This window comes from Pieris rapae, chromosome 15, assembly GCF_905147795.1.
Source record: "Pieris rapae chromosome 15, ilPieRapa1.1, whole genome shotgun sequence".
NCBI lineage: Eukaryota > Metazoa > Arthropoda > Insecta > Lepidoptera > Pieridae > Pieris > Pieris rapae.
The window spans coordinates 3,959,647-3,982,568 of record NC_059523.1 but is presented as its reverse complement, the minus strand read 5'-3'; the positions used below and the strand labels follow the sequence as shown (position 1 = coordinate 3,982,568).

General features: G+C 33.1%; 2 protein-coding genes across 4 annotated transcripts; one reads left to right on the top strand and one right to left on the bottom strand.

Moving 5' to 3' along the window:
* Positions 1-4,619: 4,619 nt before the first annotated feature.
* Positions 4,620-8,853, top strand: LOC111002226. Its single transcript, XM_045631240.1, has 2 exons — positions 4,620-4,781; positions 4,868-8,853. The coding sequence occupies exon 2, from the start codon at positions 4,868-4,870 to the stop codon at positions 8,420-8,422; it is 3,555 nt and encodes a 1,184-aa protein (XP_045487196.1). The 5' UTR covers positions 4,620-4,781; the 3' UTR covers positions 8,423-8,853.
* On the bottom strand, positions 8,626-22,862 carry LOC110994964 (dynamin-like 120 kDa protein, mitochondrial). 3 transcript variants are annotated; one of them, XM_022261918.2, is made up of 21 exons: positions 22,586-22,862; positions 22,283-22,502; positions 21,984-22,119; positions 21,513-21,659; positions 21,226-21,312; positions 20,788-20,939; positions 20,329-20,510; positions 19,924-20,034; positions 19,226-19,355; positions 18,668-18,766; positions 18,072-18,203; positions 16,944-17,089; positions 16,392-16,553; positions 15,606-15,799; positions 14,156-14,370; positions 13,267-13,408; positions 12,488-12,701; positions 11,837-11,918; positions 10,576-10,710; positions 10,209-10,278; positions 8,626-9,810 (listed from the first exon to the last, which is right to left on the bottom strand). In XM_022261918.2, the coding sequence occupies exons 1-21, from the start codon at positions 22,612-22,614 to the stop codon at positions 9,746-9,748; spliced, it is 2,850 nt and encodes a 949-aa protein (XP_022117610.1). In that variant the 5' UTR covers positions 22,615-22,862; the 3' UTR covers positions 8,626-9,745. The 3 variants fall into 3 exon arrangements, with proteins under 3 accessions (XP_022117610.1, XP_022117618.1, XP_022117592.1); XM_022261926.2 differs by having other exon boundaries at positions 21,513-21,629; XM_022261900.2 differs by having other exon boundaries at positions 21,513-21,662; positions 22,586-22,861.
* Positions 22,863-22,922: the final 60 nt, after the last annotated feature.

The window sequence follows — 22,922 nt, the reverse complement described above, 5'->3', positions numbered from 1 at the left end:
ATTTCACTGAATCGCAACGTATGCAGCTCTACAAGGCTCAAGTACGGCCTCATATGGAATACTGCTCACACCTCTGGGCCGGTGCTCCCAAATACACTCAGCGAAGGGCATGTCGATTTGTCAATGACCCATATCTTACTTGATCAACTTGATTCTCTGTTTCTACGCAGAGACATAGCGTCTCTTTGCGTCCTTTATTAAGTGTACCACGATGAGTGTTCTGAGGAATTGTTTGGGTTGATTTGGGTTTTCAGCATCGTACGAGCCGCATGAAATCTTCCACGGTCCGTTTCACAAGGCCTTTTCTTTTGCGAACTAGCGAACTGTAGAATCTACTACTGGCGGGGATCTTCCGTGAGAGATACGACCTCCAAAAATTCAGCAAGTTCAAGTTTGAGCGTACTCCTTCCTGCAACGCACCCACTAAAAATTGATGTCTGGGCTGCGACGACTGCCTTTTTGGGCGTCCCGCAGGTTCGTTTGCCCCCTATTATATAAAAAATAGTCGAATAGAGAGTTATTTTATAAACTCTATCTCATGTTAGGCAATTACAAAATCAACACAAGTTCTTAAACATATTGCCGTTATAAATAGAAACAACAATTTAGAAAAAAACTTAAACGTTTTGAAAATGGCTGTCTTCGCAAGGGCCATAAACTAATGACAGAAATATTAGAATATGTTTAACAAATTGAGCATAAATAACATGAGAGAAATCGAGATACTTTTACATTCGAAAGGGGTTTAGTGGATTATGCTCTTCGTGTAATACTTTTAAGGCTCCAAACTGGGGAATGAGTAGCTTCTGATAATGAATAATTGTATTGATTTTGTATAATAGGGTCTATATTAGGTCCATTGTTATTTTTAATATATATCAATTACATTCACGAGCTCGATTTACATGCACAAATCACTCTCTACGCTGATGATATCTGCTTATTTTATTTCGGTATAAATATCCAGACAGAGGTATTCTTGGTTTCAACAATGTCTGCTAACCATGAATATCTCAAAAATATCTTATGTAATATTCAGAGCAAAAAATAAAATGATTCCTATCTTTCAACCGTTAAAAGTTCAAGACGTTGAAATCACTAACAAACAATGGGAACATATCTGGGTCTAGGTCTAGGGTCGAGAATAGATACATATTTAATGTGGAACTTTCATATATTTTGGTCAATATCAAAATGTATTTCTCAATCCGTACGTCATTTAATTTAGAATTGCTTAGTTAAGCCACATTTAATATATCAAGAATCCTGTACAAACGAAGGTATAATTTTTTTCCTTAACTTAGTAGAGTCCTCTACTCTACTCTACTAAGTTCCTGATGGGGTATTGGGGTACAATTCGTTAGAGCTTCGTAGGGATTTGGCTGTGGTTAGGTTTGGTCTAAACGTTATTAAAAACGAAACGGAAAGCGCATACTTGATGGGGGAAATCATCAGACTGTACGTTCCGGACAATTATTACCGCTGCCGGAAACATAACCTCTTTGCTGTGCGTTCGGCTCACACTGTCCAGCGTCAACAAGCTCCCATTCCTCGATTAATCTCGATGCTTAATGGGTTTCTCGACTCTTCACCGGAGAGCGACCTATTTGGTGAGTGTATGGCGGTAGTGAACCCTGATTTGAGGGAATACATTTTAAACTCTCTAAAAATTCAGATTCACTCTCTCTATATTTCATTATGGCATTATTATTTTTAAGCAAACAGTCAAAGTAAGATTTAGCAACAGTTGGACAGACTTGACAGAGCATTTTTAAATGTTTTGGAGTTAATTTTTCAATAATATTTACAACTTCATTTAAAATGAATAGCGAAGAACAATGTTTAAGGTATTTGATTGATTCTTCAAAATCATTTTTATAGTATGTATAAAAATCTTCACATCTCTGAGGATCTTTTAAGTTTGCTTTTATCCAATGCTTCATTTTATTTACTCCTGGTTTTCTCATTTCTGGAAACAGATTGGTTCCTAAGTAGACTGGATTAATGATGTAAGAGTACTCAAAATTTAGTAACCAGTGTGATTTCAAAGTTAGAATCCTTATTAAATGCGCGAACTTTTAAAGCTGCTTGCCAAACTGGAGTAGTACATTTTTTTCAGGACGATCAGTTGAACTAGTGCGAAAAATTAATTTTGAAAACTTGGTACGGTATAAAATGACTTTTTCCTACAAGTTGGAGTGATCGGCACAGGGTTTAGGATCATAGGTTACATAAAGCACTATTCGGGATGACGAGAAAAAAAATTGGCAAAAAGTAAATATTTGTAACAACAGGATTGAAAAAACTGTCACATGGTGTACATTTTCTGGAATAAAAGGAAAATTTCAAAAATACATGACTTAATTTTTTTTTAATTTTTCTGATAACTGGTCTGGCATTACCTATGAGAAAATTTTGACTTGACGTCGACTTTTGGGACTGTATATTATGTCAGTTATCATTTCTTTCTTTTCAGATGGATGTAACTAAAATCTTAACCTCTCTACTGTACGGGCCGCACGACTGTTTATATCTCATCTGTACATCTACTCACGCGGCCTAGACACTCGCGCACCGCGCCCGATACATCGCAACAAAAACCATTATATCTGTTGTAATATAATAACTACAACTATGAAAAAAATACTCGAAAAAATCTTAAAGGATATAGATTAAAATACATTTAATAATAATTAGATGCCCGTGACTACAATATCTTAAAGTTGAAATCAAACTCAATTTTATAGCCCGTGACGACAATATTTTAAAGTTGGAATCAAACTCAATTTCGCATTTAAAACTATAAAATATTATCATAATCATAAAGTACAAATATTCAAGTTTATATTGATGTATGATAATTAAAGAAATATGATATAAAACTATAAAACAGACTTTGTTTAACAAAAAAAATTTTTATGGCCGATCTAAGAAATAATGAAGTAAGTGTTATACCACGTTAGAATCCTTATTAAATGCGCAAACTTTTAAAGCTGCTTGCCAAACTGGAGTAGTACATTTTTTTTCAGGACGATCAGTTGAACTAGTGTGAAAAATTAATTTTGAAAACTTGGTACGGTATAATATGACATTTTCCTACAAGTTGGAGTTATCGGCACAGGGTTTAGGATCATAGGTTACATAAAGCACCATTCGGGATGACGTAAGAGAAAAAAAATTGGCAAAAAGTAAATATTTGTAACAACAGGAATGAAAAAACTGTCACATGGTGTACATTTTCTGGAATAAAAGGAAAATTACCATAACTTCAAAAATACATGACTTAATTTTTTTTTTAATTTTTCTGATAACTGGTGTGGCATTACCTATGAGAAAATTTCGACTTGACGTCGACTTTTGGGACACCCTGTATACAACAAGTGTACAACTTGTACAAGCAACAAGAAAGTCGTGTAGGTACTTACAGTGTTAAAAAATGTTTCCGAAAAATCCAAAACCACTAGGATACTAAGTGTGTAGTAGGCAGTAATCAATACTAATCCCTGCTTCTACTACTACTCAAAGATCGAAAATTATATTATTTCTTTTTGACAAATTATAACATGCGAACAGATGTTATTGGGCTTTGACATTTCCACATGAAAATGAACGTACAAAAATAAATACATAGATGATAGATGTACTGTGGATAAGTCTTTACATACATTCTTATTCCTTATCTGATCCACAATCCCGCTAACTATAATCTGTATAATGTATATGTTGTATACCTACTATCTAGTATCTACAATCTACATTCTACATGATAGATTAGGCATGTCGATTCATTTTAAAAAATATCGATCTCCGATTCGATCCAAATCGGACATACTAGAATCGATTTTTGTTTAAATCGAGCATTAAAAGATCGATTTTCGATTAATCGAGCCAATTTCAAACATGACTAATTGCCTAATTAAGATACAGGACATTATTGATGACCATTTACTGCAAATACAAGTAATTGGATAGAAGTATTATTAAATTAATAAACATAATATCACGCCTATATTCCTTCGAAAGAATAGGTAGAGGTGGGAATCGAACCCAGGATCTTTTGCTCAGCAGTAGTGCTTACGACCGCTAAACTAATGTGGCAGTTTAAATTTCTAGTCTCGCATAAGTACTTGTAAGTCGGTTAATAAATTAATTAAATTTTAAGTTTATAAAACTTTATTAAAGTTAAATACAAATTTAACAAGAAATTATATTTCCCAGTATTTTAAGTCGAGTGACTTTAAGAAAATTAACTTATCTAATCGCTCAGGATCTAAACGACTCCTTTCGTCAGTAGCAATATTTGCCGCAACAGAAAAAAGCCTTTCACATGGAACAGATGTTCCAACGATGCAAAAGTATTTGTTAGCAATCGGCGTTATTGAGCTGTACAACAAATTTCTTTGGTGATACCAATATGTAATAGGAGCCATCGTTTTAAAATCGACGACAGGCTGTGTTAAATAATGGACCGGTCCGATTCGGGAGGTTTATGAATCGATTAATTGAATCGACATAGGGTTCAAATTCGATCTGAAAAATCGATTATAATATTACTATAAATAATCGATTTTTCGATTAATTGATTTTAAATCGACTCGAATCGATGTATCGGTGAAGGCGTCGAATTCGCAACTGTGCAAGACTTGAAATATAACTCAAAAAGTTCATAAGATGTACATACTTAGTAGTAGAAGTAGTAATTAGTATTGATTACTGCCTACTACTGACTTGGTATCCTTTTTGTAGTGGTTTTGGATTTTTCGGAAATATTTTTGATCATTGTAAGTACACGACTTTCTTGTTGCTTGTGTATATTGCTTAACTATAGATTCGATTCACACTAAGTGAAACCTTTCTTTCTTTGCAGATGGAGTCAACTATCATCTTAAAAGGAAATAATTTGGGTGAAAGGCACCAATACTATAACCATCTAGTTAAAGAGTATTGTTTTAAAAATAAAAACTTTGAGAGTTTACCAAAAACTACCTCTATTGATAAAATATTAAAAATTGATATTGCCAATCATCACAAACATGTTGCATTTATAATAAAAACTTTAAAAAATGATGACATGCTTTATGTTAGCAGAGCTTTAAAATCATACTGGTTACTGAATTTTGAGTACTCTTACATAATTAATCCAGTCTACTTGGAAACCAATCTGTTCCCAGAAATGAGCAAACCAGGAGTAAATAAAATGAAGCATTGGATAAAAGTAAACTTAAAAGATCCTCAGAGATGTGAAGATTTTTATACATACTATAAAAATGATTTTGAAGAATCAATCAAATACCTTAAACATTGTTCTTCGCTATTCATTTTAAATGAAGTTGTAAATATTATTGAAAAATTAACTCCAAAGCATTTAAAAATGCTCTGTCAAGTCTGTCCAACTGTTGCTAAATCTTACTTTGAATGTTTGCTTAAAAATAATAATGCCATAATGAATTACAGAGATAGTGAATCTGAATTTTTAGAGAGTTTTAAATGTATTCTCAAATTAGATGGAAATTTATATTTAGATCTAATTGAGTCCTATTATACTCAGGGTCATTTAAGTCCTGCTGCAACTCAATATATTGTGAAAAATTTTAAAAGTAAATTTTTAGCTAAACAAGAATTGTATACATCACAAATTCTGGATGTTAATACTTTAGCTAGATGTTTAACTCCAAATGAATGTAGAGATCTAGTATTTCATCTTGCCAAGGCAGAATATTTACATGATTGGTTTTCTTATAAATCTGTTGAACCATTGATTAAAAGACTATCCCTTGAAGAAAGAACTTGTTTTAAGAAACTGATCTTTATTGATAAAGCTTTTGGAGAAAAAGTCAAGGAATGGCCTTACAGAAAACCAGAATGCCCAAATTTTATTGACGTAACTGACCATATATTTGATGATGAAGAAATCAATGATTATGAATATCACTGCTATGAGGATGAAGAATACCGGAGAATGCCTAAATTGCTGAATAAAATATACTGTCCTTGTTCTTGTTCTATGTTCATGGACCATAGTGTTGTGAAGAAGAAAACACTGCTTGATCGGCTGTTTGATAAATATAGATTTGCAGGATTCTCAAAGACATATGCGGAGCTAAAAAATCGATTGCAAGCTGAAAGCACCATCGAAGGTAGACAGAATATTTTACTTGTTCTCATTAGCAAGAGTGGTGGAGTTTTAGAACATGTAGACACACTACTGAAATTGCTGACTGAAAAGCATAAAAATGAACCCAGTAATCTTCGGGCTACAGTTGTAAGGTCTCTTATTAAAAGGCTTAAGTTTTGGAGAATGCCAGAAGATATTTGGAATCTTATGCTAACATTTGCACATGGGCTGGGACTAGATGGCCATGATGGTAATCCATTGTGCATTGAGGGATTACATGCTGTTATACTTCGCAGTATTTTAAATGGAACTACACCAACAGCTGACCTAATGAAAGCTTACTACAATCACTTCACAACTTTCAAAGACTTCGGTTTAAAAGGATCTGAAGTAGTTGAAGTGAAAAAACATTTACCAACAATACTTCAAGGACGGCCAAAAGAGTTTGTCGCTGTAGTCTCAACATATAAAATTAAAGATATTACTAATCTTGAAGACAATTTGGCAAAGTCAGCAATCGGTAATGTGGATTTAATAAATTCTTTGTTTGATAAAAGAATAGCAAGAAGGCAACTTATTGCAGATACCTTTCCAATTAAACAATTCGAAGCATCATACATTAATGCTTTACGCCATAATCCTTCATTATTAGGGGATGGCGTAATCTTCGCCTCATTAGCCGTAAAAGAGAACACAAATCACGATCGTTTCTTGCGAACACTTAAAATTTATTTTGGAGAAGCAGCTGGTCTTGCTGATCAACATCTCGCGGCTTTAAGCGATGCTTTAAACATTGCACCTAAACCAAGTTTGGTCCGCCCCATAGTGATGTTGTCTAGCACTGAAAGTATTATAAAGAAAATAGACGAATTAAGAAAAAACAAAACTAACGCAGATCTGAAACTCGCTTCGAGGTTTCAAAATAATATTCATACATGCAAGCCACATATTAACATAGACAATGTTGACTGGAAGATACTTGGTTTAAAATCTGTGGGAAACAATATCTTAATCAGTAAAAGTATTTCATTGGAGCACAATATAAAGTCATGTCTCCAGCGACGTGAAACTTTTCCTTTAGCATTAAGACTTGCGTTGAATACAGCTTTTGAAGTAGAAACATTCACTTTTGTAGCAGTAAGAAGTCCTAAGATTGCGATTAAAGTAGCTGTGTCATACTACTTTAATGCATCACTTACTATGCCACCTGAAATGTGGAAAATAGTTAAGGAAATAATATTGAGATTTGACTATGACAAATTGCCTCGAAAAGTTCTAAATCACTTAACATACCAAAGCGAGATTCCCAAAAATATTGAAGCTGATTACTGGGCCACAGTTTATCAGGCACGAATGCGTGTTAGCCGACAGAAAGCTATGCGTGCTCTATGCAAGGTAGAAAAAATGTTATACCAAGTTGATAAAGATGTAGTAACCAAAATTGTTAACGACTTTATTAAAAACGATATAACTGTTGAAAACCTAACCAACTATGAAAATTTACATTCGCGTGATATTGAGGTTGATAAACCATCACATGTTATAAAAAACAACTTTATGTGTTTGTACATGAGAATAATTGCAAAGTACTTATTTTTTGCTACAAGTAGTGAAGAGCAATGCGAAATTATAAAAAATACTTTAAATCCGTTCTTTGATCACATTGAAAAAATTTGGAAAGATTTGGAAGATAAATCATACATAGTTAATTGTATAGACGACTTTTTAAAATCGTTAAAATGCACTGAAGCCTTTAAAGATAGGCGATATGTGTCCGGTGAACTTGTTTTTACTACAATTACATCAAGGTTAAGTTCCTTTATGGCACTAAATGAATACTTCTACCAATATATGAAAATAAATTTTACACAATTGTACTGCAGCGCCATAAAATCAGCATTAAAACTAAATCCGCACTGCTTTGAAAGTGATGATAAAACTGAGGCTATGCACATAGTTGGAACCAAATTCGGAGAATATATTGGAAATGGAATCGTAGACTTAGTCAGCGAATATTTCTTCTCCATTATAGAGATATACAAGGAAGGCCTCAAACATTTCCTTTCAGAATATATTCCATATAAAGAAAGTCGGTTAAATTTCATAGCCACAGTGACAAGAGGTATTTTGAAAATAGATAAATTGGAAGCATATTTGATCGCCGAGAGCCTTTATAGAGAATACAAAACTTCTTGGAATAATGCCAAGGATATAACAGAAACATTATTGTCATGTAAATATCAGGAAGTAAAATGTTTCTTAAGTCATGACAAATTTGCGGATTCAAACAATTTTTATTTTTATTAGCATTGTTATTTAATAGTTACTTTGTAAATAATATTATATTTCGCTGTTTTTTTTTCAAACGTGATCTTTGAACTTTTTTGCTTTGATTTATTATTAACTTTTATTATTTATGTTGTTTTGGCATAACTAAAAAAGTAAGCCGGCAGTGTACCTGTAATTTATTATTATTAAGGTAATCTAAATAAAAATATATTTCTACTTTGGTGCAACATTTTATTAAAAATATAACTTATGGAGTCGTAATTAACAATACATGCGAGCTGACAAACATAATATGCAACCTATATACATTCTATAGTAAATTACACAATATTTACTAAGAGATACGTTTTCAAGTCGACTTAGTTAAAAGAAACGTTTAAAAAGCTTTATAGTTATTTTAAAACCTCTTTCTCATGTTAGGCTAAATCATTTTATAATTACAAAATCAACCCAAGTTCGAAAAATAATTGTAGAAACAACAATTTAGAAAAAATAACACGTTATGAAGAATGCTACTTCGTTATGGCCATAAAGATTAAAATGAGAGAAATATTTAAATATAACAAATTAAGTATAAGCATAAATTACATGAGAGAAGTCGATCATAAAGACTCTTCTGAAAGAAATGCTCTTCGTGTTGTACTTTTAAGGCTTCAATACTGGCGAATGAGTAGCTTCTGATAATGAATAATTGTATTGATTTTGTGTAATCGAAGTTTTATTAGATTTAATAAGAATAATAGTGACGTCACAGCCTTTGGCGTACAATCTGGCACAAGATAAGATTTCTTTATCAAATCTAATTAAGTCGACTTAAATTACCCTGCATTTCATTGACCTGAGTGATATATAATAAATAGCCAATAAACTGTGACTGAAGCAGTGTTATGAGCAAGTTCCAAACCAAAAACGACCATTTTGTTTCTTCGGAAATCGAACCTATGACTTCCTGTTTAACCACTATACTAGACACTAGAAAAGGGGCCGCAGGATTAACCTCTTAAAACTATTTCATGAATTAAACATTAGTCTGGAAAATGACTAGGTTTTATAGGGAAAATATGATCACAGTAAATATTCTAATTGTATATTTCATAAGACCTAATGTAAACATAGAAATTCATTTGTAGTAAGGTGATAATTTGGATTATAACTAAGTATATTGTTATTAAATAATTGCATAACTGTTCTGAAGCCAACGATTCCTAATTCCTCGATCTAAGATTGCGTATTATTTAGTCATTAAATATAGGGATAATACGCAAATTCATGACCTATTTACAAGTTAAATAGTTTCGAAGCCAATGAAATGCAGTTTCAAATAAATTAATCTATCTACGCTTATTTCTCCTTGTTTAACGCCTCAATAAATTCCTCCAATTTCTCTTGAACTTGTCGCACGCGTTCTGTAAACAAAATCATTAATATAGTTCACAAATTTTCTGAAGATATATTCAAGTATATTATAATGTCGTCTATATGTTTTATAGTCAGTAATGACAAAACATTAGTAAAAACATATTTAGGTACTATGCGGTTCCCCTGCAATTCTTCAGTCTTAAGAATGGTCTGAAGGTTTTCTAGGTAAATACTTTTAAAGGCATAAATATTTTTTTAGGACGTGTAATTAAGTTCTTAAAATTGTAATACATTTGCTCTATTGTCAAAAGGCTTCGCAAATAATAAAATATTTAAGTCATATTCATATCTATTAATCTATTACTTAGATGCATCATGTATTTACTTTTAAAAATATAATACAAAAAAAATTCACGGGTTAAGTTGGGTGATTGATAATACTCACTCAATTCTTCAGCAAGTTCAACTCGTCTACCAGACAGTAGTTTTTTCTTCATATCAGCATCAGACGACATCTGAAATAACCCTTACATTTAAAGAAAACTCTTCTGTATTACTGTAGCTAATGATCTATATCATATTTTTCCTATAAATTTATCGTGATATACCTTTGATATGATTTTTCTATATCATTATTTGGTATGGCCAAATCTCCAGTACTGAGGCACTGTACCAACTTATTTGTCGTCCCCGCAGAAACCGTGCCCTCTGTTAAAAGCATCCTTCACCCGAGTATGGGGACCATTTCTTACCAATTGCTAGTCTTATTATTTGTGACTCCAATAACTCGGTTAAAAACCGCCAAAACTTACCTCATCCAAAACCTCTCTCAGTTCCCGGTCCAGCCGACCAGCCTCCCGATTCCCAATTTGTTGTCTTAAAGCATTCGCCGTAGTCCGCAGTGCGCTTTGAACCCGCCAGAACATCACTACTTCACAGCATTCCTTCTGAAATGTTTGATTGAATAGGCCACATTAATATTTAAAAAAATCTATATTCTACGACTATAAGAACTGGCTAAACCACCGCCACTTCTTTTAATCGCCAACTTATAATTTTTTTACTACTATACTTTATATTTAAAAAGAGTTATATAATTTTTTTATTTAACATTTGGTTATGCACTTCTTGGACTTATACTCTTCATTTTTAGTTTTTCTCTTACTAGGGTTGCCTGGAAGAGATCGTATGTTAGCGATAAGGCCAGCCGTTGCAACCCTTATAATTTTGATGTATTGTGTTATTTGTGTTTTTTATTATTTAATTGTGATATAAATAAATCGTAAATATATAAATCTTTTATTTTAAAAGACCTTTCGTAAAAGCTGCAACCATGACAACCCACATACGGAATTGATTAGAATTTAATTGAAACACAAACGTAGGAATCATGGCGACTTAGGACTACGCCCTTAAATTATAGTGAGAACAAGACCATAACATGATAACGTATTAAAGTAATAGTTATAACGCACACATGTTCAGAGCCGACCAATATCAAGCCTGACTTCGTGCGTTCGAACCCTTATAACGCGTCTTTAAACAACGAAAGTAAACAGGCATGAAAGGCCCAAAAATCGATGTCCCACTGATCATATTCCAAGTCAAAAAGTCAAATCATTTATTCCAATTAGACCACCTATAATGGCACTTTTGAACGTTAAATAGAAGAAACTCCATAGTTACTCTTTTAAAATAAAATTTACAATATTTGTATACATTAGTTAAATGATTATAATATAAGACAATGTGCTCCTAGAATAAAAATACTATACAGTTCTATTATTGTATTGTTAGTATATATCTTCCCCTTATATTTACAAATATCGAAACCATAGATACATTAAAAAGTAATAAAAGAAATCAATAAAAGTGAGATAAAACTAAAATAAATACAGTTTTTAATATTAAAAAACAAAAAATATGTAAAATTAGATCAGCAACCAATTGATTTTGTCACGGCCCTATGATAGTCCTATGGAGTAGGACCAATATGTTTCCAAGCATTCTAGTCATTCAAAGTCCATAAAGATCAAAGAATAGCAAATATTTTATAAGAGATTAAAAACTCACCCCAGTACCATTCTGTTGCGTGTACAGATAAAAACTCTTGCGACAGTCCCTCGCCCGTGATAATGCACGTTGTAGGAATTGTCTGTATTACACAATATGGTTTTAAAATTTAATAAAAATACGGCAGTAAATACGATAAAAAATATTTAAACAAATACGTCTATCTAATAATGGTACAACTTAATAGACGTCCTTTATCATTCTCGTACACAAAAATGGCGATGGGCAGGACACCTAGCGAGATACAAAGACAATGGACATAAAACAAACAAACAAAAATCATTTATTACATATATACATTTATGAACGTCAAAAAAAAAGAAATATTCATTAAATGATTCTAATTTTACATTTACTGCCAGTTCTCAAATCAAGGGCGTAGAACGGAAGAGAAGAACTGGCAATAAACTCTCCGCCACTGAAGGAAAACATTGTGAGAAAACCGACGTGTCTTAGACCCAAAAAGTCGACGACGTGTGTCAGGCACTGGAGGCTGACCACCTTCTTGTCTATTACATTTAAAAAACGATTATGAAACAGATTCAGAAATCTGAGGCCAGGACTGAAAAAGGTTGTAGCGCCATTGATTTTTTTATATTTAAAAAAAAAAAGGATTTATAATTCCTTACTTAATTCACTAATAAAACTTACTTTAAATAAATAGGTTTCCATGTCTCCCGTATATACTCGTTATCAGTGTCGACGCCTCGCCGCCTCAAATTATCTCTGACAGCTACCACTTCATCATACGAGAGATTGGGCCTGCTTGACCCTAGGCGCTCCAACTCCGATTTCACTTCACTACGTCTGTTCTGTTCTTCGCTACTGGATTGCCAATACAGCCAACGCTCTCGGAAACCAGGACCTAAAATATGCTAGAAATTACGATTACCATATCGACAAGCTTGATTTTAAAATTCAGATAACTTAAAGTTTTTAGAAAATTTTGGCTAGTATTAAATGACTATTACTATGATAAAATATTGAATTTTCAACGTTTTAAGTGAAAAGTGTGTTCTGTGTATCGTGCTGTGCGTGATTAACTAATTTAATAAAGATATCTTTCTATTGTATTGTTTCCATTCCTTTTTAACCACTGACCAAAAAGGGGGGGGGGGGTTGTAGCCATTTTTCGTTATATTCCTGGGGAGGGGGGGGGCGGTTCACACCGGGGTCCACACAACTTTAACAACAATGACAAACAAACAAAAAACCGGAAAAAATATCCACCATAAAAAATCTTTTTTTGGGATTCCTCGACTAGCACTAGCACAGTTCTATGTAGAATTCGGGGATTCCCACAAAAGAGCCTGACGCTGACTTGGGGGATTCCCCGTCCCATACTCTATTTATTACTTTTTACTTTCGATGGTGAAACCAAAGGTAAAGCTACGCCACTGATTCCTATAAAGGCTATCAAAAAAACAAACCTGCAAGTGACTTTAGGTCTTCTTCTGTAGTCTTAAGTCGCTCCTTAAGCGCGTCTTCCATGAGAGTTACAGCTGAGTCCCACTCAGCACGCGAAGCCACGCACCGATCTTGGAGCGCATTTACTTGGAGTACACGCAAGACCTAGAATTGATAAAACTTTAATATAAAACAAATACTCAATTTGAAACTAAAATAAAATCCATGGACAATGGACTTTCGGTCTCAAAATAGAATTTTCGTGACGTAAAAACGAATTGTATAGGATAAAGAAACAGTGGATACACCGTGGGACTGTCATCATTGAAGTTGTAGGTTCAATCCCCGGCTGTTCACCAATGGACTTTCTTTTTTTAGATTTAACATTCCCTCAAACACTTAAGAACAGGTTTTGGGTTTGGTTTGGGTTTAAACCCAAAAAGTCCAAGGTGTGTATCAGGCACAGGCTAATCACCTTGCCTAATAACAAATGATCATGAAACAGGTACAGATATCTGAGGGCTAGACCTAAAAGGTTCTAGTGCCACAGATTTATTATTTTGTTTAGGATAAAGTTAGATGTATATTTGGGTTACGTTTTGTAAGGATAAGATTCAGAAACAAGACTTTTCAGAAGATTCAGTGTGAATATGTAAACGTTCAATATAAATGACATATCGGAGTCAGATTTATTGTTTCTAAATCTTAATATATGATGGAATATATTAGCTAAAGCACGGTGCAATAAATTTCAAAAATGCAATAGTTTTTTTCAAAACCCATACATACATAGGTCAATATTACTGAAGATTTTACTATCAATTGAATATATTTCCTTCAACTTAATAAATTTGTGCTTAAAACAAACTGTATCAAAAAATCCTGCCTAAACCTGTTTAAAACATCACTTACGTCCTGAGCCCTTTCTTCCCATTGATGTCTAGATAATGCTTCATCAACAGCGGCCTTCTTCACTGGTTCATAGATAGCGTCGGAATCAGAAGATTTGGACATAAGTTCACTGAACTCCTCGCGTAACGCCTGACGCCCAGCTTGTATTGAAAGGGTAGCCAGTTCATTTTCCGCCCATTCCCGCAGTTTAATGTCGACTGATGTATTGAATTTATCTTAAAAGTAAAAAATACAAATACTTATCAAAAAGGAAAATATTATTTTTATATCGCATATGTCACTAACAACTGAACTGATTTTTATTAACGTGAAAATTCCATAAGTTAGAATATAGGGGTAATGTTAATAAGGATTAATTTAATTCGAACAAGTTTCCGTTAAAATTTTAGACTAATTAATACTAGTCAAAATTATGAACATTTGGGAGTGGTTTAAAAAGTATTATCTGTTAAGAGTATTTATGACATAATGTTTCAAATACATTGTCGAATTTTGCTACAAAGTTAATTAAGTACAAAACTATGAGAGACAAGTAGAACTTTTCAAATACAAAGACTATTACTTACTACTTATTATGAATTATACATTTTATGAACCTTATTTTTACATTGCACGTTTCTAAAATACACGATAACAACTTTTTTTATTTTTAATTAAATAATTACTGCGCCATTTATCAGCTATTAAACTGAAGTGACGTTTTATATGATTGTAAAAAGTCTATAAATACTGCGAGGGTCTAATTTCTTACTAAAATCAATATCAAAGGGGTCAAGCCATATTTGCGAAGTATCACCACTTTTCGGATGCTTGTATTTGACTTGAAGTAGAACATGCGTATCTAGAAATATTTAATAACCTTATAATAAAAAATCTAATAAAAAAAATATTTATTAATAAATGCACACTAGCATTTTTTTCGTCACACAAAAAACCGGACGCGCGTAAACTGGCATATTATGGGGTGTTCGATTGAACCCGTTGTAGCGTCGTGTCAGTATCAACATGAATTCTGACGAAGAAACTTTGATATTTGAGTTACTGATTCGCCGTCGACTGAGAACGCGAAAAAGATGCTGGGTTTAATCGGTGGTTGCATCAAGACAGAGAATAGGTTACTTTAATACACTCTACCCAGAACCGCGAACTAAACGAAATTAGAATTAGAACAGTTGCGCGTATGTCTAATGGCGCGTATACGTTCCTAAATGCGCTTCCAAAGACGAGCTTATACGCACGTAAAAATCGTTAGCCTGCCGCCCTTAATATGATTTTTTACTTAGCCTATCTTTTTAGTAGCTCTATACCGACGTATGGAACATGCTATCCCATGGAGAAAGTTCGCGTTCATAAAAAATCTGAGTTTTAGGATTGTGACAAGTACACAGAGAAAGCTCACATTAAAAATTTATCACAAACAGAATTAACTAGTTTTTAGTTATCAACATACCAACATCTTCGCTAGCATGCGCAGCTGCGGGTAGATATATGCCAGCAAAAATTCTCTGTGCGGCAGCGGCCCACAAGGCATTTTGGAGACGGGCCTCCCAGGCTGCGGCTGGTACACCCGACAGTTCTGCAGACTTGTCTAGCAATTCTGCACGTGCACGTTCGAACAACTCATCACGATCCAGTTCACGTTGGCTGGAAGGTGGAGAATTGATACGCTTAAAATCTATTTCAGTATGAAGCCGGGTCTGGCTCGTTCGGTAGACAAGAAACTTATAGAAAACAATAATGATGTTAACGCTAAAGATTAAATGATTTATTTATCAAAACTACGTCACATTAAAAGTAGAGAAAACCCGTATCATAACGCCGCTGTAGAATGATACTCTTGTACGTACAGAGAACAAAACATTACAGGAAACGAAAAAATTTTTTCATTTCATTCGTTAAAATATTATAATGTGCTTTTGTCCATAGTTTTGGATGTTAAAAAGGAGATCCTTCCTTACTTCTTACTTAAACATAACTATATTATAAAAAATAAATACAAGTAACAATGATATATTATATAATAACTAAAGTAAAATCTTAACTAAAAAACATAAGTAAGAGATGCAATGCCATTTGGAAAATAGGCCTTGGAATAAACTAATTTAACTTTAAGAGAGACTCAAACTATTGCAACTATGTCGATGACTTTTATATAGATGCAATTGGCTAAAGGCATCATGTAAATTTCTAACAATTAGTTTTACAAATGTGGGTACTTTGTGAACAAATTTCTTACCGTGGGAACGTATTCTTCCACTCGCTCTCTAGATTAAATCGCATGGCTTTGAACGCATCCGCCTGCTGTTCCACAGAGTCTCTCACCATCCTCCAGAAACACTCGGCCACGCCCAACGCCAAATTGCGGGTAGTCACTTGACCGGCCGCTACCATTCCATCTCTAATGTAAAATTAATTTTCTTTACAATTTATATTTGTATGGTATGTAATAAACACGACCAAGGTAAATGGTTAAAAAACTTATTGACGAATATTATTTCAATTAAATTGTTTTTTAATACTCCAAATTTCTTGGAAATTGCAATTGTTTACATTTTCGTGTTTGTTACTCATACTTTTATAAGAATATCATTTTATTTGTGATTTGTTTGTCATGTATCATAGTTTATAAGTAAATAAAAATGAAATTATTTATTTATTTATAACTTATATTAACAAAGTTTCTCCTGACTTTTATGTATTATTATTATACATATTATATCAACGGTTTACATTAAACATGTAATAATTGAGTAATAATAATAATTAAATTTAGATAGCTGTTACTTACTTAAATAATTTAGATGACCTGAAGAATCTCTCTTCGTATTCACGGATGCTTTGTATGGAGTCATCCTTTCTGCTTCGACCAGTTACCACCGCGTAGTATCCAAGAGCCTTCATTGGGAACAATTTGCCTTCCAAAATACGTCGAATCTATAAAAATAAAGTGCGTGCGTTCAAAGTACAAATGTGAGAAGTGAAACTTCTTTATTATCAGTAAAGTAAAAGCCCCAATAGATGATCACATACCAGTGTATGATCACTCCATGTATTTGTATATCTATATTAACCCTGTTTACACTGTATACATGCTAATGATAATATATATAAATAAAAATCTGCGTTTACTGCAAAAGACGTTATTCGGCAGAATTACCATCTAAAGTTCTAATATGTTACTACTATATGAATAAGATTAAAATAAATCAGTGGCACTACAACCTCTTTAGGTCTTGGCCTCAGATTTCCGAATCATCATAAAAAATTTTTTTCATGATCAATTTTTAAATGTAACTGGCAAGTAGGTGATCAGTTTCCTGCGCCTGACACACGTCGTCGACTTTTTGGGTCTTAGACCCATATCCGGTTTCAAATGTTAAATACACAGAAAGAAAGTCCATTGGTGCACAGCTCGGGATCGAACCTACGACTCCAGGTATGAGAGTCGCATGCTGGAGCCACTAGGCCAACACTGCTCTTCTACTAAACGAATACATCAACCAATAGCGTGTATTTTTCTCGATCTCCCTTTCTCAATCTCTCTCAATCGGTCTCAATCGCTCTCTCCCATTTCTATATCTATATATAAAACGCTCTAACATCTATTTCCGTGACTATTTCTAATAGGCAAGTAGATCAACATCAATAGATAACAACATAAACGGTGAGTTCATTGGTGCACAGCCGAGGATCGAACCTACGACCCCAGGGTTGAGAGTCACACCTTGAACCCAATAAGCCGCTGCTCGGATATGTGTCATGTTTTTTTAAAGAAACTATAAATAAACGTATTTAATACTTTTACACTAATTTCTCTTCAATTTATATTATACTTGCACGGATTGAATCAGTTTGAAAATCTTGAATAAAAAATATATTGTTAATTTTTTTGTTTTAAAATCTGTGGTAAACTCACCCTATTGGGATTAGCCAAATTCTCTTCAGCCAGGTCAACCTTCGTGAGAACGAAGATAGTCCTCTTGCCAGACGGATCACAGGATGATACTAAATCAGTCACATTGCTTCGTTCGGCGTCAACTGAGCCATCCTAGGTAACCACAATTGAAGATAATGATGAACTTCAATAAACTTAGCGGTGATAAAATAAAAGAAATATTCTAGCACTAAAAATACATAACAATATTTAGAGTAATTCAAATCTTATTTTTATATTTAATTAAGATTTATGATTATCATTCTCGGAAATTGTTGCAAAAATACGTCAAATTCACCAAAATCGATTCAGTTATTTAAGAGCTTACGGGTGCATATAAATGATGTGACATTTGCATTCTAATTTCTAAATCTATACATAGAGCTTGGATCTACGGGACCGATTTTAATTACTTTTTACAAATTGATATCAGCATTATTTGAGTGTTATAGGCTATATGCTACCGAAAAAACAAATAAAAAAGTGAGACTTTCAGGTAAAGGTTTAGGGGTTTCAAATCACCGCAAAATCTTTGAAATTACTGTCCTAAAAAGTATCAAAACTAATGCATCAATTACCTGTATACAGAGTATAATAGCATTAGGGTTGTCCATGTACTGCTTCGTCATTTCCTTGATTGCCTCTCGGGTGTCAGATGCCATATCCACCGTTTGGGTCTGAAATTTTAAAATATTTTTTTTCCAAAATCATGAAAAAATCTCCTACTCCTTTTTGATAATTTTTCTCCTGCCTTGTAATTAGCTACTACTTACATATATTAATTGTGTCAATAAACCTTTGGCAGAGTTTTTACATGTCTGTTTAAACATATTATTATTTATATTTTATTTAATACTAGTTACAGTGCATGTTATTTTTAGTTTTTTTTTAAATTAATTGTGCACTTTTTGTCCTTTACCCTCTGCAGGTGTTTGTTTTTTTTATTGTTCCATATTAGGGTTGCCTGCTTGCTTGTTAGCGATAAGGCCGCCTGTTGCCTAGTAACTTATGTAACCTACTTACGTTTTGTTTTTTTTAAATTATTATGTATATGGTAACAAAGTATAAATAAATAAAAAAGAGTACCTGTATTTTACTCCTGTATAATCAATATATAATTTTTGTTCTATACTTACGGATATCACTCCGGGCAAATCTACCAACACCATACGAGGTATACCAGGTCCCTTCACAGACATGGCGATCTGTTGGCTGGAGACTGTACGACCACCACGAACGCTATTCCGCATACGCAGTTCAACTTCTCTGTGGAAATATAATTGTTAGTATATAAAATTTCTACAACAAAGGTGGGCCAGGCTATACAATACTTTAACTTATTTTGAAAAACTGATTATAAACAATAGACCAGTTACATTTACAAATATCCTTTTTATATAGACTTTGTTTTGTTATAAATATTAGTACTAAAGTAATCTGGACTGGGGCACTAAGGGACTGGACATATAATGAGAACTAACAAAGAAAAATGGACTAAGGATGTAATAGAGTGGTTTCCGAGGAACGGGAAAAGAAAACGAGGACATCAAATTAAAATATAGGAGTACGATCTACCAAAAGGATGGAGAAGGTCTGCCAAGGATAGAAAGACGTGGACACAATTGGGGGAGGCCTATGTCGACAGTCAACCTGACCAACGCGGTTGAGAATAAATTATTATTTTCGCTATATAATTAGATTAAAAATACTACTTTTTGATAAGAATAGCATGTAAGTTAAAGGGCTTTTATTATAATTATTATTAAGGTAATCCACTGTAATCGTTAAATATTAATAGTAATATTAATAATATACTATGGCTGTTCCAACTTACTTCCGCAGATCAGCAAGATCGGCTTCCTTATTGAGGTCAAATTCGCGAGACGAGTCGTTGAACTGTGCCACATGGTAAGGCCCTTCCGACAATGTTACTTTTACTGGTGCTCTGTAAATAAACATATTATAATATCTCCTTCACTACGATATTATGGCAATTAAAATAATCGCGGAATTATGATAGTTTTTGTATTCAAAATACAAACATTTTTGTAAATATGTATCTTCATAACTTGTAGCTTTGGATAAAATTAAATGAATGATTTGTAAAATAAGTAGAAAACAATCTTACAGACATGTAATAAAAACCTTTTGAAAATATTTAATATAACGAATATTAATAAAAATACATAATTGATAAAGTAAAATGTTTCATTAATTGCCCTGTACACTTTTAAATTACCTGGTACACATTTCTCCAGCTCCCCTTGGAAAAATCCTGGCCTGTGCCAGCATCTCCAGTACTGAAGTTTTGCCAGCAGATTGGTCACCTACCACAACTACTCTGGGCAATCTGCCTGCTTCACCAGAATCCCAATCTGCCAACTCATCCAAGACAGATGAGTACATATCAATTAGGGAACGCTGTAACAGAGAACATATATAGGATCCCTATAACTTTTAAGCAAAAGGCTTGGGATCCATAGTTTTTTTTAAATCAATACAGCCTAAACTCCATGTAACAATAGATAAATAACACACAACTTAACATCAAAGTCTCTTAATTACTTGTCCATATAAATTTATCTCCATACAACAATTCTTTTACAATACAAAATGTGGCAGTGTTAAGTACTATATAGTTTACAGAATATTGTATATACTAAACCATTTCGGGGTGAGGTCAAAAAAAATATCTCACTTTCATCTTTTTAGTTGACGGTTGTCTGCCTTGCCTCAACAACATATTTTGTTGTCTTAGTTCTCTATTTTCTTGCTCCAATCTTTGTAACTCGCGCTGATAACGTGCCTGTAGTGATAGCACTTCCTCTTGCAAAGCGTGAACCCGGCGCTCTGTGAGAATATAGGTAAAGATCACTATAGTATATATATGTCTTATCTAATTACATACATTAATCCATTGTAAAACCAATTCAATTCATATTCAATATACAAAACTAAATATTAAAGAAAATACTGGTTTGTTATTTTAGCGCACCTTTCATATGATACAATTTTATAACAACTAATGCAACAATTATGAATCTTTAGAGTTTCAATGTAGTAACATTGTTCTCTAAATAAAAAATTAATTACACTATCAGAAAAATTATCATATCTTAAAAAAAAATATACACACCATAAGCAGCAGTTTCGTCAGCATTTGATTTGGCTGACATTGGTGCTGGTCGACTTTGTAAATTGTTTACTATTTTAGGAGCTGGTTCTGAAATTTAATAAATATTGAAATTTCTTTCTATTAAAGACTTTATCAATGTTAATTTATTTTATTATAGGTAAACAAAAATCTACAGACAATGAATATTTATTTAACAATATATAGAGGTGATCAGCTTAAGTAAATTAACAAATTGACATTGTTATTATTTGCTAATATTTTAAATTTAATTGTACAATGAATCTTACCAATACTGCTGGTAGCATTATTAACAGCAGCAGCAGCCACTGCATCTTCATATCGTTGTGCCAGCCACTCCTTGAGTTCTGCAGCTCTGGCTACACCAGCCTCTCGCAACCTCGGATCTGAGTGTATCGACAGCGTCAGTGGCACACCTACTGTTTAACCACAACTGAGCAAGTGCAATGAGACAGAGGTATATAAGGTGACAAAAGTACTTCACATATTGGAGTGGATGAAGAACATATGTTACTGACATAGAAGCCCCTAATGAAAGTATCATTACACTTATTGTAGGACGAAATTGCAATGGCTTATGAGAGTAGGTAATAAAATGTATAACTATAATTTAAGGATCTAAAGCCGAGAATTATACTATCAAAGCCGAGAATTATACGACCAAAGCAAGTGATCCTTGAGTCTTTCAAGAGTGTTAAAGTTTTAGGGTTAAGACATAAAAATATATTAAAGAAACTTACCAATTTGAAACTGATCCCCAATTTTTTCTTTAGCGTCTAGGAGTGTTGTGGTAAATTTATCCCATTGTTCATTATCTGGCAACAAATCATTCAACCATCCCATTTCTGGGAGTCCATCTTTCCATTCAACATATTTCTGAAATAAATATATTATATTTCTGACTTGTTCCTAGTGATAACTCAAAAAAAAAATTCCCAATATTAATTAGTCTATTATATATTTATATTTAACAAAACAATGTTTTTTAAATGTTTTTAAAGAATGAAAGGTACATATTTTATGTACATATATTATTTACCTTGTTTAAAGTCATTCCTCCTCCAACAGCACCTCCAAGGAGTAAATATCTGATTTTTAAAACCCCTCGAACTGCGCGGGCGATGAGCATGCCATATCTTCGCCTTGGTATCTGGTAACTCTCTAGTGGCTTGTGTAAAAGAACACTACGTCCCGTCCATACAGAGAAAGCGACAGCTCGTTTGTCTACACAAGACCAAGAGGGTCTTCTTAGACTAGATCTGAAACGGTGAGGTTAAGTGAATTAACCTAAAGTTTGATAATAATAAATACTTTCATAAAGCGCAATAACATTTAATCTTACCTCATTCGATGATTTAATATTCTAGACATAATAATAACTATTTCTTTGCTTAATATACGTGTTAATATACCATAATAACCAATACAAGGTTTGGGTTATTTCCTTCTGTCTAAAACTTCATTTTCTAAGCCGGTTTGCAATATATTAAAAGAAAGACAACTCCAGTTGATAGGATTATAAAGTTAAACAATTATAATAGCAAATATATTACACAATCAACATAAAAATCACAAAAGATCACTTCATATTTTGAAAATTTGACAAATAGTAGGGCATTTTAGTCAAGATCCAAGGTCCACAGACTATATAATATAATGATAATTTGAAATAAAAGACT